The 18,762-nt window shown below is 38.0% G+C and overlaps 2 protein-coding genes across 4 annotated transcripts; both read right to left on the bottom strand.

The window, feature by feature from the left end:
- Window positions 1-648: 648 nt before the first annotated feature.
- Window positions 649-8,531, bottom strand: LOC117424508 (testis-expressed protein 47). 3 transcript variants are annotated; one of them, XM_034040893.3, is made up of 8 exons: window positions 5,476-6,162; window positions 4,781-4,853; window positions 4,319-4,422; window positions 3,549-3,613; window positions 2,711-2,912; window positions 2,297-2,453; window positions 1,983-2,034; window positions 649-1,124 (listed from the first exon to the last, which is right to left on the bottom strand). In XM_034040893.3, the coding sequence occupies exons 1-7, from the start codon at window positions 5,596-5,598 to the stop codon at window positions 1,997-1,999; spliced, it is 762 nt and encodes a 253-aa protein (XP_033896784.1). In that variant the 5' UTR covers window positions 5,599-6,162; the 3' UTR covers window positions 649-1,124; window positions 1,983-1,996. The 3 variants fall into 3 exon arrangements, with proteins under 3 accessions (XP_033896784.1, XP_033896785.2, XP_033896783.1); XM_034040894.3 differs by lacking the exons at window positions 1,983-2,034; window positions 5,476-6,162 and adding an exon at window positions 8,079-8,531; XM_034040892.3 differs by lacking the exon at window positions 1,983-2,034 and having other exon boundaries at window positions 5,476-6,164.
- A 3,505-nt stretch (window positions 8,532-12,036) lies between these two features.
- On the bottom strand, window positions 12,037-15,096 carry LOC117424444 (RING finger protein 222-like). The gene has a single exon (XM_034040779.3). It carries the CDS (start codon window positions 14,393-14,395, stop codon window positions 13,703-13,705), a length of 693 nt encoding a protein of 230 aa, XP_033896670.3. The 5' UTR covers window positions 14,396-15,096; the 3' UTR covers window positions 12,037-13,702.
- Window positions 15,097-18,762: the final 3,666 nt, after the last annotated feature.

Genomic DNA, 18,762 nt, shown 5'->3' with positions numbered 1-18,762 from the left:
CATGATGGAAACGTTTACAAAGCTCTTCATACCCATGGGGCCTTGTTGTTTGTGCATGGCACTGGCCGTTGGAGGAACCGAAATTAGCTGCTGAGGAAAAACCACTGATCCGTGGCAAAGTGTTTCCCTGCTTATAGTAGCCCAGCCTTGTCTGCTTACCACAAGCCAAACACAGCCTGTACTGTGAATACTGCAACAATCCTCCTCATCAGAATGCTGAACCAATTAAAAACCTACCTTTTTTAAAGATGTCACCTGGTGTTGGTATTTCAGTGTGTATGTATGTATGTAACCACAAGGGATGCATTTCTAGAAGTTGTGTACTCTGTTCTTAAAGGGAGAATAATCTTAAATACTTTCTCACCTACCATTCCAGTTAACCCCTTATTGTTTGGTACATTAAGATTCCTGCACCCAAGGACAGACTGACTGTGGTGGTGAACCTTACAGCTGCACCTTCTGCCCTTCTGCCCTCCCCCCACTGGGTGTCAGTATTGGGCAAGTGTGTTTGACTCCCACAGTATTATACTCAGCTATTCTGTACAGACCACGTTTTTTTTTTTTTTTTTAAGACTTTGGTTGTACAAAAGCTCTCTTGTTGAAAATGAAACAATAGCAATGACAAAGAACAGCGATGAAGGTTGTGAGTGGTTTAAATAAAACATTTTATTCAATTTTTCTAAATGTTAAAGTACCCAAAAATGCTGGAACAGAATCTAAGGTAACAAGCAAAACTATTATTGTTGTGTGTTAAATTTGATAATCACAAAAGCTTTTTTTTTTTAACATCATCTAAACATTAATGTATCATCTCTTTGAGAGGGCTAATGATTGTGCAGTAAGAATATATTTGCTGCATTACTTTGTATTTTTTTTTCCATCTGTGTCACTGACCAGGCTCAACTGTAATATTTACATGCTAACATAATGCAATTATGTTTACCATAAGTCTTAAAAAATAAAGCATTGACATGAATACATTAAAATAACATGCTGTACATTTCCAGGTCTCTCCAAAACAGTGATTCCTGTACAGCATAAATAATCTGACTAATGCAGACATACTGTGGTATAGCACATTCATGGGATGGGAAGAAAGTGCTCATATGGTGGCCAAACACGGTCTGAAAAAATAAAAAAAAAGAATGTTACTGTCCTTTCTTAAACAACAGCTGCAGTACTATATTTACTATAGCATTAAAGTGGTTGAGGCTAATGCAAAATCTCATAAATCTAACCTGCTGTGTACTTGAACCCTTTACAGAACTCTCAAACGTGCAGTTTTGAAAGAAACACATATTAAATATGAGGTTCACAAAGAGATCTGTTTGCAAGTTTTCATTCAAATACTCTTGCACTTCGTTGGTGGTTTCACCTGGAGTGAGTGATATTGTCCCCACCCCTTCAGAGCCTTCTTTCCTGTCAATAACCAATCGACTCCTTCCCCTATTGAGTGACAAGCTTTGATCCCGACACTACTGAGGTGAACGGACCTTGGAAGTGAAACAGTAACCGTGCAAACAAAAAGAAAACGTAGTGTGGTTCCAAATCTCATGTTTTAAAATGAAGATGCAAGTTTGCTAAAATCGAGATATATATATGACAGTTAAGATGTATTAAATTACTTTGCAGCCACAAACACTTTCTGTTAATTGTATAACTCCAGACTGTTCAGATTTTCAATGATCAATGAAAATCTAAGATTGTAACATGAATCATCATGCACAGGAATTCAATTCCTTGTGTGAGTTTTTGTTAGTTCAATGTTTATAAATAACAGGCACAGGTGACTTGTGTGATAATTTGATTTGCAGCTGATGGATGGTATTGGTGCTATAATCTGTGTGATTAGTTATTTGTCATCTGCGTTGTGGGAGCTGGGTAAGACACTATGAATGAGAGTCTCTGCTGTGATGAAAGCATGCAATGAACTGATGACATGCAGACAGGCAACATGCATGCTGAGGCTTGCTGTACTGTACCTTTCAACCACAACTTAAACTGTGGTTGGGTTGGAGCTTCCAAACACATGCCCTTTAACCAATCAGAACAGACGGTATGTAACAACACGTGAATACAGCTTCGCACAGGTTGAACACCTGCTGAACTTTCAACACCGTCATGTAATACACTTCAGTAATAATAATAATAATAATAATAATAATAATAATAATAATAATAATAATATAAACATTTCCACAAATTAAGCTTCTTAAAAAAAAGGCCAATATAGATTTGTGTATATGTGTTGTAGTTGCTCACTCAAATGCATTGAAAAAATCTTAATAAATCTTACCAGAATCCATGACCACATTGATCGGACAGTCATAAGTATCTAGATACTGCAGAGGAGTCAACAGAGCCTCATTCTTCAGCAGCTGCTCAATGTTGTCCTGGGGAACGATCAGCTCGGGCTCCTTGTCCAGGACAGAATCAGCTGAGTTTTTAGAACGCTAGACATAAAACAAAAGTACGTGCATGAGCACAGTGCGCTAACCCCGGACACCTCTTTGCATAAAGAGCCTCTTGAAGCACAGATACTACCTGGGTACTTGTTAAAAATCTGCTCAAGTGCTACAGAACCAGCAGGGGACCTACAAGGAGGGCTGCATTGCCCTTTGTACAGTCACAGGGAGGAGTGGAAGAAGCATTAGGCAAGTGCATCACAGTGTGTGCATGTAGTAAATGAGAAGCACTCTAGATACGGTACCTTGGGAGTCTTGAGCATTTCCACCCCCAGTTTCATGAGCATGGTCAGGGATTCGCTCACTAGTTTCTCGTGTGACTCGGTTTGCTCTGCCGCTGCCAGCCTCCTGGCTGGGACGCTTAGGACCTTGTAGCTCCACTGCTGAAACAGCCTGTTGGGAATGTCATGAGAGATCACCAGGATCCGAGGCTCCAGAATAAGGGCACTGCATTAAGAACAGAATCCAGTTTTAAATGAGGGGATCAGGAGTTAAGGCAGGATTTTTAAAGAGACTTGCACATAGGTGCGGGAAAGAAAAAGAAAGAAAGAAAGAAAGAAAGAAAGAAAGAAAGAAATGCTCTGAGACTGTACTGCAATCTAGATGAGATAAACTCTCAAAGTACTTGCTTTATTAAAACAAATGCTTGTGTTCAAGTAAAAGTTTTAAAAGTGTAATACAGGCTCAATATGTGCTGCTACTGAAATAAAAATAACAAAAAACCCGGAAACTTTCAGGATCAAATTCCAAGCAGTATTTGAGCATTTCTTTTTTGTTTAGCAGTTCTCGTCCTATCAACTAATAAAACGTTTATTTAGATCAATATGATTATAGATATATACACATATATGCCTAATATATATATATATATATATATATATATATATATATATATATATATATATATATATATATATATATATATACACATAAATATATATATTACAGATTACAGAGTTATATACATACATATTAATACATTAGTTGCACATTGTTCAGGTAGTGTGAATAGGGTGTAATAGAGAGGATCAACTGGCTATACTAACTCATACATGAGCTCTGCTCGACACTGTCATCTCTCACCTGTGTCCTTGCCGCTGCATGTGTACCAGATCCCGCAGTACAGAAAAAAGAACATCATTGGAAGACTGGAATAAAATAAGAAAGGCTGTTTGTGATTTAAGTGGCTGCCTAACAGCAAAAGCTTAAATACAAGGCCATACGTTTCAGAAAGCCTGATTCAGAAGGAGCTGACAATCATTGTAAACCATTTACAATTCAGTGGACGAACACAGCAGTTCTAGAGAAGTTGAACTAGAAAAGGGTTAACAATAAGACTAAGCCCAGCATCACTTACATTGGGCTCATGTTAGCATTAATATTATTTTGAAGCTTGTTTTTAGGGCTTTCAAAAATTATATAATCTATATGTGAATAAGATCTTACTACCCCACCTGTACTGTACCTACAAGTGTAATTGCATAACTTGCTTGAGTGGCAATCATTACATGTAGCACTCCAGTCTACTTATTACACTCTATCTATATCATTATATGCTTGACAGTAAAGTATTTCATTGTAAGGTGTATTTCCTTGAGAGCTTCTTTATTAGCACATGCTAAATCAGAGTGCCAGTGCAGTGGGCCCTGTTCACAAAGCTCTAACCTATTAGTTATCTAAAGATGTCTTCTTTAATTACCAACGTTTGATGCTTAACAAAACTATACTAGACTATCTCTGGGGTTTCCTTGACAACAGGCAACAAAAACGTAATGAACCGAATAAAAAAAAAAACCAAAGCTTTGCAACTATGTTACAGTATGACAGCCGAACACCAGATCATAAGCAGTTACCTCCACAATGTGTAGAATGTAGGAGGGGTAGAGCAGAAGTAGGCCAGTCACACCATCGCCCTGATAGTAACGCTGCAGGTCCTGGTAAAGCTGCTCATAATATCCTAGGGCAGGACACAGGGGTCTCAATGTCAACCCGAGACACATGCACAAAACAGCTTGCTGCAATGGGGTGGATGACGACACTGATGATGTAATAGTGGGCGGAGTCTGAAATTGGCCAAAACTTGATGATGTTATACTTGAATATGCCCAGATATGAGATGCATGAGTGATTCAAGGGTTCAAAGGGCACAATCTTTGTTTCATACTTTGCACAGTGGGGTGTATTTTAATAATCAATACTTTTAGGAGCAATTAATCTCCATATCACTGCCCTAAAACACATAAGTCTCTTTTAACAAAGACGTCTTCCAACTTTTTAAAACATGTAATCTTTTCCCAAATTATATTTTTCCTTACCTCCGAGGTCCCTTTTGTCAGCCAGCTCGGGTGATATTCTGGCAATAAATATTAGCCGATGAAGCAGGAACTTCTGAATGCAGACAGCAACAGCAGAGATTACAATTTGAAGTCAGTGGTTCTCAATACAACTACATTTATACAAAATACAACTCCGGCACATGGCAGCATATACCAGCTCATTTGCTCAATCAAAATGTACATTTATAAGACCTACAAGTATGTGGGCTCATGTTAAAATTAGTTTTACAAATATATCATGTGTTACCATGGCTGCCAGAAATGTGCCCGAGGTGTCAAGTTACGCAATCACATCTTTTTCCTTGCTACTTTATTTAGCAAGTGTACTCACAATAACTAAATATTCTGTGCCATTATATCCACAAATACATGTTCTAATCATATATGCAACATATACTGTAAGAATATACTGCGTAGCAACAGATTTGATAAAAGGCATTTGGTAGCATTTTGGAAAGTCATAAAAATACATTGTTTGCTTACAATCACACAACTAGAAATAAACACATCAGCTATTCTTAAGGCTGTGGAAGCAAATGTAGTTGTTTACTTCTCATTTATTATTATTATTATTATTATTATTATTATTTTTTTTTTTTTTTTTTAGGTTGTAGCTTTGACTATCCACCCCTATCTCTAAATCACACTAAATCTTTCCACCTGAACAGACTCACCATTTCTTCCTTGGGATTCAGCAGCATCCTCTTATCCAGAAGGCGATGAAACAAACTCGTCCTAATCTTCTCTACGCTACCAGACTGACTTTTTGTTTTCTCAGCTTTCTCGCCAGTCTCCATTTTTATTGAACTCTGTTGGTCCCTGTACTGTAATAGTACTATAAGCAACTTCTATTTGTTATAAACCTCGTCTCTCTCTCTCTCACACCTGCCTACCACAAATGAAATCAAGTGAAACCTAACCCTGACATCTCTGGGTCCCCAAGTGTAATAAAACCATCAAGGAGCCCTGCCGCTCTGACAGAATTACTCGCCTGCTAGCCTGACTGCTGCCTCAAAGGGATTACCAACACAAAAGCTTTTCAGTTTACAGACGTTTGCTGGTGTCCAAGCAGCAGTGCTTAGGAACTCATGGCTGCAGTGGCCTGTGTTTGTGTGTTTGTGTGCGACTGTTTAATCTACATTGTAGTGTTTGTTGGCAATCTTGTTTACCCTGTTGATGGTTTGGCTGAAAGGCTGGGTTGCTGTGACAACAGACCACATCCTTCTTTGGTGAAGCACTTCGAACGTTTTGCTTGAATCTTAAAGCAGAGCCTTTCACTGGGAACTGCAGTTATCACTCTGTTACTTAGGCCAGGCTTATGATGTATGTGTCATACCACAGCAAAAAGTGCCCAAAAACACAACTGTGGATAATTCACTTACGTCACAGTCTGCTGATGAGTTCAGTTTCATTAAATCCAGTAACTATTTCACCCTTTTTTTATCTTGTAGTATTCAGGGTATATACTCTGCTCTGAAATGAGATGTTTCTTTACCATAAAGGATTGCAAGCGACTGTAGAACACGCATTACATTACATATATCAAATAGCTAGTGCACCTGACATGTTTAAACATTTTCCCTTTGTTCTGAAAAAAAGATGTGGAACGAAGGCTTCACTCGAATATGACACAAAACCAACCCATCACCCTGACTTATTGCTTTTTCTTCACCTCAGGACGTGAGAATGCCTAGAGCAGTCAGCTACAGGCACTGAAATCTCAAACAAAATGTTCTTGGGATGTAAAAAACCAAGAAGCAACAAAGGCTTTGAAAATACTAAGCAACTTGGATTACCCTGTCCTTGTAAAGTTAGCAGGAATACACATTAATCAGTCATAAAAGCTTCTTAACCCAGAAGCTCTGCATTACAACAATGCCCTGCAATTACAGACCTAAAATGTAGCCTGCATAACTGAATGTGACCCAGTTTTGTATTCATTTTATTGTATGTGCTTGTATGGCCACTGGTTGGTTAGTTTGTTTGTTTATTTGTTTTTTAAACAGTGAATTATAAGATCACTTTCTTAACCAGTATTAAATATTGCAATCTGATCCTGTGGCTATTAGCTATTACAATAGACTAAGGAGAGAGATCCTATCTACTCTGTTGGATCATAATGAATGCTACAAGCGGCTGAGGTACGTAGGGCAGAGACTTGGCACAACAATATACAACTCCAGTCGAAGGTAGATCATTGAAATTCATTACAATCTGGACAAATAAGGACCTCAGCTAACACAGACAAGGTTTGTTTAAATTACGAGTAAACACAGAGAAGGAACTACCTCTCTGTGTGCCTCATACTGCACCCAGAACTGCAAATAGTGCCACATTTTGATGACTTTGAAAAAGACTTTCAGTTGAATTAATGAAGTTTAGTATTGAGTATATCTGTATTTACTGCATCTCTTATTAATTTTACATCCTGTGTGGTGTTCGGTCAACATGGGCAGCGTTGGGGAAGTTCCTTTTAAAAAGTAATTGGACAAAATTGTAACAAGTTACAGTACCGCATTACTTTGAAAAAAAAAATTGCATTTACAGTTGCAAATTGTTACTTCTTAAGCAATTTGTTTTCTTATGCTCGAAATACTCTTTGCAGACCCAGCTATCGAAGTCACTGGTTCCCTCCTCTGTTATATATGAAGATTATATAATGTGTTCATATCATGTTCATATAAAGTTTGACTTACACTGTTCAAGCGCTTTCCAGTTACCATGATATGCATTAGCTGTAGTCCTCTACAGTAACGAGTAACTGAAAGATGTTGCTTGTAAGTGTAAACTTACCTGCTTTGGATGGACTTGTAAGTCTAAATGCAGTATAGATGAAATGAGTACAAATATTCTTTCTGTATTTTTCTTTTGTTAAGTGATGTGTATTTAAATATAGGTTCGCCATATGTACAATGAAACCTTATAAATACAATGAACACATACACACCACACATAAAAAACTATATTCCACATGCTAATTAAAAACAGTGCTGCCTCAATCTCTAATTTAGATTACTAAGTAATATACACACACACATTTATACACACACATTTACAAAAACTATCCAACCAAACAAAGGTAGAAAAATAGATTTATTCGTGCAATATTGAAAGACTATCCCTGAAACACTTTATTATATAAAAAAGAGTGATTTGTTACAAAAATACGACGTGCCTTTATGATTAAAATAAACGTGCAGGGGCTCAAGCGGGATGAATGGGTGAGGTGTTAATTACACGCACGCTGTGGACAAAACAAAAACTCCCATCGACAAACCTTTCTGACTTCCCTCTGTTTATCTTGCCGAAGCATGTACATTGTCACTCTTTCTTCAAAGGCGAAATCCTCCATTTCCAAACGCATGTTCGGAATCCTTTGGGAGCTGGACGCCATGCTGACAGCGTTGTTGGTGCTTGTTTCTTAGCAACGCTGTAGCGAAGTGAAATGAGGGGAGGTGCCGTCTTTTGTTTCTTAAAGGTTGAGTGTCCCTATAAAAAAATTCAATAAATAAATACAGTATTGTAACACAAGAGATAGTTTTGTCTAGTTACGTATGACTAAGAATGTTAACTCATTTTATGCTGATGCTTATTAAGGTATAGTTTGTGACGCAGGTGAAAATAGTTTGCAAGTGTACAGATGTCTAAACCCGCATTATTACTTCTGTTGTCTATGGGACATACTGTACCTGGTATTTAACATCAATTTGCCTGTAAAGTCGTTAAGCAGCTGACAAAATAATTCCATCCTAACGGCACTTCCAAGCGATTAGTTCTGTAGTTTTATTTAAAAAAAAAAAAAAAAAAAAAAAAAAACATGGTATCGCAAACATTGCATGTGATGTTACAAAATCAAAATATATGTTAACTAGTGCTTCAAAAACAAAATAGCCTTCCATCACTGAAAGAGTGAATAGCGCCATGCGGGTCGTATAACAGCGCTGTATTTTCTGAGTAACTAACAATCTGGTCCAACCAGCTGGAACTGCTGTACAGTCAAACCTGGTACATTGTTTTCAATACAGTTGTGTAACACTGAATAAGCTGCTGCTACGAGCGTTCGGTGGCTTTGGTTCATCAGGCTTCGCTATTGTACATTGCGCTGCGTATTGTTTAGCTTGTGTTACAAACGTGTCTGTTTTTACATTCTCAAACCAACACCCAGACGCTGCCGCTTCACCAGAAGAGGGTTGCAAATCACTAAGGATTCACTCTCCTGCTGTGCGTGTCTTACCACAGCACTAAAAAGAGATTCAAATTAAGTTGATTTATATGTGAGGCATGCATATTTCAATCATTAGATTTGTTAAGAGTTGTTGAGTTTTATTTGTTTCTTTTGTATGTTTTAAATTTGCATGTTCTGTTCTTTGCAGTAATAATGGCACAGTTCTGGTACATGTGCAGTTACACTAGTTTAATTTACTGTGCAATTGCCCTTACAACGTATCTTCAGTGGCAATGCAGACAGTGTCGCCACCATGGGTACTGACACACTAGCACAATGTGCAGTCACAATGGAATGACGTGAGTGGAAAGATCGCATCTTCATAGTTTGTCATATCAATTGTATCAGAATGGTATGACGCAACACACCCTGGTCAGGCAGTGCTATGGTACCATATGATTCATATCATTATCAGGTGTGCTACTGCATCATGATCCTCTAGGAATATTTGTTTGATTTGACTTATGATTGAATGGAATGGGTGTCTCATTCTACCTACAGTATAGGTACAAGGCTGCTGACAATATATTTAAACTCAGAAATCCTGCTCTCGGAGGGAACCAAGAAGTGTTGAACTCTGTTGTACTACAGTACATCTCAGGAAACTATCTCAGTGAGTCTATAGAGATTTCCAATTTACTAACTCGCCAGTGTTGCAGGTGGGACAGACATTAGAGCTGCACAGCCCTGACATTTACCATAGGACTGCCTGATCTACCAGCAGGGTCTATATGGGATTCTTGCATACTTTAGTAGGGGAGATTTACAATACGCAGTGCAGTTGCCATGTGATGTACCAAAGCAAAAAAAAGCAATACAGCTGTAGGCAGACTCGTGTTCGGTATCAGACTGCTTGAGCAACTTTTCTCATTGGCTGTGTTAAGTGGCTGTGGGCACTCCCATCAACCACACACAAGTGCAAGTAAACACATTCTACAGATTCTTCGAGTGACACTGTAAAACACTTCCCAGGAGTCATTTCTTGTCTGTCACACGGGTTCATTTGCTATTCTTATGCATTGTTAAAACTCCCATCTAAAGGTTATCAAGTGATATAGACAGTGACTAAGAGAATTACTGCTTAATAGTGCCATTCAAACTGTTCTTTAATTCTGTTTGAATTCTGAGTGTCAGCTGTCCTTTACTGTATAACCGTGCTGGGACATTGAGCTACTAGAGATGAGTTTGAACATGCTGTGGCATTTTAAAGAGGTACTGGGTACCTTCTACATTTCTTTCCTGTTTAATACACTAATATTTGTTCTGTATAACTCTCAATTCTTGTTTATGCTTAATAACTATTTAACTAAAACATGTTTTTAAAAGGACTCATCAGGACACTGATTTTTCAGGGATAAGCATATTATTGCACAGGCTTCACTTGCTTTATGAGTTTCAGTGCCTATCGCAACACCAATATTCTACCCCCCCCCCCCCCCCCGAGAAATATGAACCTTGACAGGTGAGCTGTCACAAGATTCAGGTCAATATGAATTAATCTGTTTAAGTGCATCTTGTGTCATCAAAGTTTTGCAAGTACAGCTGGGGGAACACAAAGCCACATTTTCAGGAACAGGGGCTTGAAAGCTGGTTCCAGGAGACCAGGAAACCTTGTTTGAGCTTTACTGTGTCAGTTTAGTCTCCTGAAACCAAGTTCCAAACCACACAGTTGCTCACTGTTCCCTCAGTTTAAGTGGTAAGATGCAGGCACAGAACTGATGTATTAAACCTCTCCATGGAGTATCGATGGTACATGTCACTTCAAACACAGCTTCTGTATTTTCAAAAAAACCTAGAACTTATCAAGTACTTGCACTGGTTATGCAAAACTACCCTGTGTCTGTAAATTATTATTATTAGTTTATTTAGCAGACACCTTTATCCAAGGCGACTTACAGAGACTAGGGTGTGTGAACCATGCATCAGCTGCAGAGTCACTTACAACTACGTCTCACTCGAAAGACAGAGCACAAGGAGGTTAAGTGATTTGCTCAGGGTCACACAATGAGTCAGTGGTTGAGGTGGGATTTGAACCAGGGACCTCCTGGTTACAAGCCCTTTTCTTTAACCAGTGGACCACACTGCCTCCTTATTATTATTATTATTATTATTTATTTCTTAGCAGATGCCCTTATCCAGGGCGATTTACAGTCGTAAACAAATACATTTCAAGAATCTCCTTGGCTGGCCCCTAATCCAATCACTCAATCGAAAGATATAAAGGAGCACACGTAAAGACATCCGCAAGGTCATCTCATGGTGAAATTTGTCTTTAGATTTGACTGAGTTTTTATTCAGTATGCAGCTAAACTGTATGCTCCCTTGATAAACGGCATAGTGCTGACATGGGGGCAGTATACAATGAACAAGCTCATTAGATTTCCCACAGAAATGTCAACTGGTTACCAAAGAACAGGTACATCCAGTAAATCTGTCCGCGTTCAAACAAGGGTAAGAGTACGCTTGGTAAGGTCAGTTTCAGCTCCAGGAAGCAACACAGAAATGTTTGTATGCTGATAAAATGTACAAGAGACGCCTGTATTTTTAAAGCAGGCTATTCATTTATAATAATATGTAGCAATACTACAAGGAACGCAGTCAGTTTGTTCTCTGGAAGTCTTTCTCAATTACTTCAATAGTAATTTTTGTTCTGTATTCATAAAGCATGTTCATCTATGCAAAATGTAAATGTGGAAACCCAAAATAGAACGTTGTTTGTTAAATAATGGAAAGGCTTATTTAGGTCTTGATCTTCAGGACTTTCAGTCACATGTGTGCACCAGAAGCTATTAATATATCTAACATGTGTACACAACCCGGATTGCACCAGAAACACAATGGAAATGTTATACAGCTAAAAAGATACAACTTAACATAAACGATCCTAAACCCAAGGTTTTTAGAGTCCTTTAGCCTGACACATTTAACACAAATGTGTAGCCATGGCAAGTTAGGTACCTGTTAAAGACATTTTATGAATATGGCCTGAAAAGTTGACACTACAATGGTGCAATGAAAATGATACTACAGCTTTAATTCCAGGACAGGGAAGTTTCAAATAAATTAGAAGGAGATAGCCCTGCTGATGTCATCAACTGATTCTTGTCTGGGTGTGCATTTAATTTCCTTTTAAAAACACTTTGAAAAGAACACAGTGTCTGTTGGCTCAACCAATCAGACAGCAGTACCATGAAAACTAATCCATAATGAGTACATGACACAGACATAATTAAAGAAGGCTGCAGTGTACTAAACACAAAGCCAATATAATAAGTATCTCATTGACTAATACAAGAACGATGCAGCAACAGATTCATTTAAATACAAGGAAGGAAGCGTTTTCCAGCAAATATATACATACATTACTTTGCTAATAGGCATGAATCACATTTATGTAAAGACGTTTGGAAAAAGCCATGCCTATACAGCTGAATAAAGTTAAGATATAATGCATTTTTAGTGATGTTAGCAAATCGGTTAATACATGTAGATGTGTATCTGTATATAACCCAATATAAATGTTAGATGAAGTTTCACATTTGTAGTGGTTGGTAATACTCAGCCGGGACCCCTCCATACTGTGCTTTGCATGTATTAATGCCCTCTTACATAATAATTCATAGGATGCAGCTATATCGGACATGATGTATGCGTTGTAGCTAGCCCTGTGGGATTTGAGTTGATAGTCACAAAACATTTTCCTCAGAGATGCATATTTTTTTCATGAAAAATAACAAGTTTACTGCACTGTGTTACTTTTCTTTCTACAGCTTTATGTACATATTACTGGCCTTTAGTCGTTTGGTTTTGAGAAAGGGAAAGGAGTTGTTTCATTATAACATTAGCGGTTAGGAGTTGGCAATGGCAGTACCTCCAATCCAGATACCTGTTCTTTGTTTTTGCCCTTTAAGAGACAAACAGCATCCCTTACAAAAGTTTACCATGGGAATTTTCCAGTTTTCCCATGCTTTCCTCATGGTTATGCTGTGCATGTACCATAGTTTACCCTGGTCACCCTAACGCTTTAACTATGCTGTATTGCACTTTGCTATATTTTTACTATGGGACACTTTTATAAGGGATGGTGTTGTAGAAAGACAATCCAGATCTGAACCGGGTCAGTGTCATTCCAACCCGTATAAAACGTATAAAAATATCTTATGCTATATCGTATGCTATTTTAACGCAAATGCAAATCGCAGTTTCCAAAGAGGAATACAATAATAAGTCTCTCAAACGAACTGCTCCTTCCTACAACTGAGGGGGGTCGTGCTCGTTTTACATTATTAAGTGCATTTGTTTCCCCCTCAAAATACAATTATACCTTATCTTAAAAAACATATATTATTTTTATTTCCAGTGACTTGCTATTTAATCAAGAAACAAAAAAACAACCAGACACTTCCATTCAGGAGACTTGGCCAATATCCCTGAGTCTGCGGGTTTATACATCACTATTCAGCAGGCACAACGGACCGGTCAACATGTATCCTAATTGCTGTATTAAATTCCATTCAAGTAAATCTCTCATGAATTCAACATGTGTGTGGTCTCCAAAATGCCCACTCAATGAAGTGTGCCCAACATCCACGATGTACAGCAGACCTCAACATTTTCTGTTAGACGCACTTCTAGGTGCACATTCAGAATGATTAGGCAGCTAGCGTGTACAGTGTTTATCCATCTCTCTTCAGAATTATCCAAGGCAGTATTGCCGCCACAATCGCCATGATGATGATCACAATTAAAAAAATAATGACCCACTGTAACCTGCAAAAGCGAGCTTGACGATTGACAGTTCCAGTAGTAATGCTGACCGTGTCCTCTTCGGACATCGGTCTGCCATGGCCACTGATGGTAAAAATCTGTGAGGGACTAGTTGGGCTAGTCGGGGTAGTACCACCAGTAAGGTCTGGACCACTAGGACTAGTTCTTCTGAATACAAAGTCCCGGATTCGCATACTTCTTGTTGTTCTGGCCGGGGTTGGACTTCCTTCTTCTTCTAATGAGTCTAAGGAATTAAACGGAGAAGACGCGCTCAAGGTTATAGGACTCACGGGGGACATGGGAACCTCCAATGTCTGCTTGTTTTTGTTGCTCGTGACTATGAGAGGAAGTATTTTCTTCTTTTTGACGTATGTCAGGTGCCGGCATATGGGGCAGATGATGTTCTTCCGAACGATATCCCCATCTCGGTTAAGGCTGACCAGAGTCTTTACCAGGCAGTCGTGGCAAAAGACGTGCCCACAGACGAGCGTCCTCTTTGCGTCTCGATAACTTTCATAGCACACGGGGCACTCGTCCGAGCCGGCTTCGTTTTCATCTGACTCTTCTGGCTTCCGTGGAGGTGCGTCCTGAGAGTTCGACATTATTTCTTTTTAGCTCAGACCACGTCGGCTAACTCCGAACATTAAAAAAAAATGCGTCTGTAGATGTCACTAAGTTTAATAACATCCGCTCAGCAGCTCGAGGGGTCTGTGTCGTGTCCCCATTGTGCAGAACAAGCTTTTTTTTAAAAAAACAGGCAGTTTCCACTCCTGTCGGATCAGTCGTCTCGTCCTTGAGTAGAAGCAGCATCTGCCCTCGACGTTCTTTTTGTATTCTTATTTTTCAGTCGTGCAGAGCATTACAGCGGAGGGCGACGAGAGAACATAACGAGCCAGATCTGGGTTTCAACCACAAAAGAGAGCTGCATTCTTGCGATCTGCGGTGCTAGGTGTGTCCTCAGAGAAGAGTCAGTTGTCGAAGCTGCTAAACTTGATTTTTCAATTGTTGATGTGGGTAGTCGGTAAAAAAAAGTATGCTACTGAAGTACTCAATACCGCGTAAGCAAACACACCTGTTCCTTTTTTTACTGTTCTGTAATCGTCTCACAATAAGCTGTTTGTTTTCTAATAAGCTGCACTTATTATGATTGAAAAAGTAATAATAACAAACTTTTAAACCCTCGCAATTGTTGACATCGAAGGGATGTATACAGCCCCTTCCTCGAGTGACGGTATTTTATTAGAATTTTTAAAATGTTACAAGTTTGTTTGAACTCTGTACGTGGAATTCGAGAAGTTGCCCTATACCAGAAATGTGTTGAAACATACATGCAGTATAAAATAGATACATAGATAGGAAAGTTAACATGGTACGCACGCAGTGAGTGACTGGAGGGGACAGTGACATCTAGGGGATAGATAGTGTCAGTCTTAAGCAGTCTGGCTCGTATTTCAAGTCCACAACAGTAAGTCGACCCCATCCAGCATGTGATCAGGCTCTTAAAGCACAGGCGCACCGTTGCAAATGCAGCAGTGTAACCAGAATGTGTAGCTTTATGTAAATTGGATATATTAAATGTGTTTTAATTAGGATTTTTGTTTTCAGAAACTGTATGTGAAAAAAAAAAATGAATTTAAGGAATCTTACAGTTACATCTTATAGAGGATTTGTGAGAATGGTGATTTTGAGGGAAGATGGATTTTTTTTTTTTTGTAATCCTTGGTTTAACTAAGGTGCAGTCATGCACACGTCCATATAAAGCAATATTTTAACTTAATGTTTAATAACTAAACCATCTTTTCTACCTGCATGTGTACACACACACACACACACACACAGACACACACACACACACACACACACTGAAAAGTTACAATAAAGTACTTTATTGGTGCCGCCACTCGTTTTACAGCATATTAAGAGCAGGTCTGCCCTCTTGTGAATAAAATCCGTACTGTAAGAAGAATCTGATTTGATTAAATAATTCCAGTCCAGTTTCTTTGTTCCTACCATATGAACTAAATTAAACCCTTGAACCAGTTTAAGCACTGAATAAATACATTGTAAGTATTAAACCTGAACTAGGCTTACCATCCCCCAGAGTGTCTAGGATGAATCCCTCTCCCTTCTTTTAAGGAATAAACAGTATATTATACATATGTCTAATATAACCCTTTTTTAAATCGTAATTTAATATTTTCTTTGAATCGGCTATACAGTACCTATGATATTGCAATTATAATGTAATGTGCAAAACTCTAAGTAAACTAGATCAAGTATTGTTCAGGCTGGCACCATTAATTAATTATTGCATTTATTAAAACATGAACATGGCTGGAACAAAGACCTGGGCTGGGTATCAAGGTTATTAACCACAGCACTAGATACTGGCTATGGGCAGTTATTTAGAAAAGATCATCCCGATGATAGACAATACAATCTTTTTGACACCAAGGGGTGGCAGATTTCTATGGAACAAGAGTTTGTATTCCAGTTAACTCACTTCAGCATGAATGTAATTACTCATTATTACATGTGCAGCAGTGTGGAGTAGTGGTTAGGGCTCTGGACTCTTGACCAGAGGGTTGTGGGTTCAATCCCAGGTGGGGGACACTGCTGCTGTTCCCTTGAGCAAGGTACTTTACCTAGATTGCTCCAGTAAAAAATCCAACTGTATAAATGGGTAATTGTATGTAAAAAAAATAATAATAATAATAATAATGTGATATATGTATAATGTGATATCTTGTAACAATTGTAAGTTGGATGAGGGTGTCTGCTAAGAAATAAATAATAATGTGAATCACCAACTTATCCGGGAAAACTGGCAATTCTACTCCTAAAAACAATACAGAAAAACAACAACATTAATAATATATAGCTATATAAATGTATTTAATACTCCTACTAATAATAATAGTCCCTTTTCAATTATCCACGGAATATAACTAAACAAGTTTGGCAGGGAGTTTAACAAATGGTACACACAACTTGTGCTGCCTTATATGGGTTATGCTCATGTGTCCTGTTCATATTCTATTACTATTATTATCCATGGACTCTCTGTTTGTGATGTGCTTGTTTTTGACTCCAAGGACATACATTTAGGTATCAGACTGTCCAGTTTTTCTCAGATAATTATTATTATAATAGTGCAAATACAGCTGGCGCTTGAGCAGATGTACTTTTACTTATCTCCTGGACATTTCAAACAGCTGATAGTTTGAGCTCGTCACAGTGTCACTGGCACCAGTGTAACGTCAATTTGTGCTATTTCATCAGAATTTGCTACCGGTAGGAAAATATGACACACATAAGCATCAAAATCTGATGCCTGCACCAGTTTCATCTATAGCTATAAACGTTATTTTTTGGTCTAGGTAAAACAATCCAACAATCCATCTTGGTGGTTATATAGAGAGTAGTTATTTTCCACTCAACGTTACCATATCATATCGCACAACTAAAATAATATAATTAACATTACTTATTTTCAAACTAACATCAACAACATGACAAATAGTACTGGACCTCACACCAGCCAAATAGCTGTATTGATAAATATATAAATACTACTACTACCACTACGACTACTACTACTAATAATAAATTAATATAGTTCCCATATATACCAAATCCTGTGTGTTGTGAAAAAGTAATACAGTATTTTGGTGATTGTTCTAGGTCTACCAAGTGATAGATGGCTAAAATATATAAGACTTTGATAATGTTCTCTTTAAGGTAGAAATATTTGATGGGTGTGTATTAGCTGTCAAATTTTCATACCTTGTCAATTCTCTATTGAAGGTAGTCAAATTTAATGGGTGTGTGTGTGGACTGTCAATGTCATACTTTTCCTCTCCATTGTATCTGATATATTTTAAAATGATCCCATACACACACACACACATATATATATATATATATATATATATATATATATATATATATATATACATACATTTTCCCTGGGGTCATTAATTAGTCATTTAGTTGCTGTTGCAGTCACTTACAATAGGACCTCTTTTACGTCTCATCTGAATGACAGATCACAGACCTATTATAATACCTATGAATATTGTGTTCAGTTCTGGTCGCCTCGTTACAAAAAGGATATTGCTGCTCTAGAAAGAGTGCAAAGAAGAGCAACCAGAATTATCCCGGGTTTAAAAGGCATGTCGTATGCAGACAGGCTAAAATAATTGAATCTATTCAGTCTTGAACAAAGAAGACTACAAAGAATGTCGAACAAGGGGACCTTTTCGACCTGAAAAAAGAAACAAGGACCAGGGGTCACAAATGGAGATTAGATAAAGGGGCATTCAGAACAGTAGGAGGCACTTTTTTACACAGAGAATTGTGGGAGTCTGGAACCAACTCCCCAGTAATGTTGTTGAAGCTGACACCCTGGGATCCTTCAAGAAGCTACTTGATGAGATTCTGGGATCAATAAGCTACTAACAACCAAACGAGAAAAATGGGCCGAATGGCCTCCTCTCGTTTGTAAACTTTCTTATGTTCTTATGTTCATATTGTAAAACACACAAACATACAGTAGCAAAAGGACATACAGAATGTCCTACCAATAATAATAATAATAATAATAATAATAATAATAATAATAGTTACCTTTGCAAAACAATGTTACAAATGTGCACCTGAGGTTACTAATATTATTGTTTCGATAAAACGCTGCGCTTCCATGTAAAAAAAAATGAAGTCACCGTATAGGTGCATTTTTCTTTTTCTTTTTTATTTAAATACAAACACTTATTTCATATCCAAAGACTTGGATAATGAGTTCTGTTGAGCGTCCCCGGCCTTCAAGGGAAACAAAATCTGAGCATGCGCAGTACGCAAAGTATGCACATTTGACAGCCTAAATTTGACGTCACACCTGTCCTGTTGGAGTTATATAAATAAGTCTCCTCAACAAGAACTTCAAACAGTCAGCAAAATACTGGTACTG

Source organism: Acipenser ruthenus, chromosome 19 (assembly GCF_902713425.1).
Source record: "Acipenser ruthenus chromosome 19, fAciRut3.2 maternal haplotype, whole genome shotgun sequence".
Lineage (NCBI taxonomy): Eukaryota > Metazoa > Chordata > Actinopteri > Acipenseriformes > Acipenseridae > Acipenser > Acipenser ruthenus.
Note: the sequence above shows the minus strand (reverse complement) of the source record. Positions and strands in the feature narration are given on the sequence as shown.

What these genes read in the sequence shown, in the direction of transcription:
- LOC117424508 (XM_034040892.3), bottom strand. Translation starts at nt 5,598, where the DNA reads ATGGAGACTGGCGAGAAAGCTGAGAAAACAAAAAGTCAGTCTGGTAGC. An exon ending in TGAATCCCAAGGAAGAAATG is followed by an intron (nt 4,854 to 5,475) that starts GTGAGTCTGTTC and finishes GTCTGCATTCAG; the next exon opens with AAGTTCCTGCTTCATCGGCT. An exon ending in ATGCAGCGGCAAGGACACAG is followed by an intron (nt 2,913 to 3,548) that starts GTGAGAGATGAC and finishes TTCTTAATGCAG; the next exon opens with TGCCCTTATTCTGGAGCCTC.
- LOC117424444 (XM_034040779.3), bottom strand. Translation starts at nt 14,395, where the DNA reads ATGTCGAACTCTCAGGACGCACCTCCACGGAAGCCAGAAGAGTCAGAT.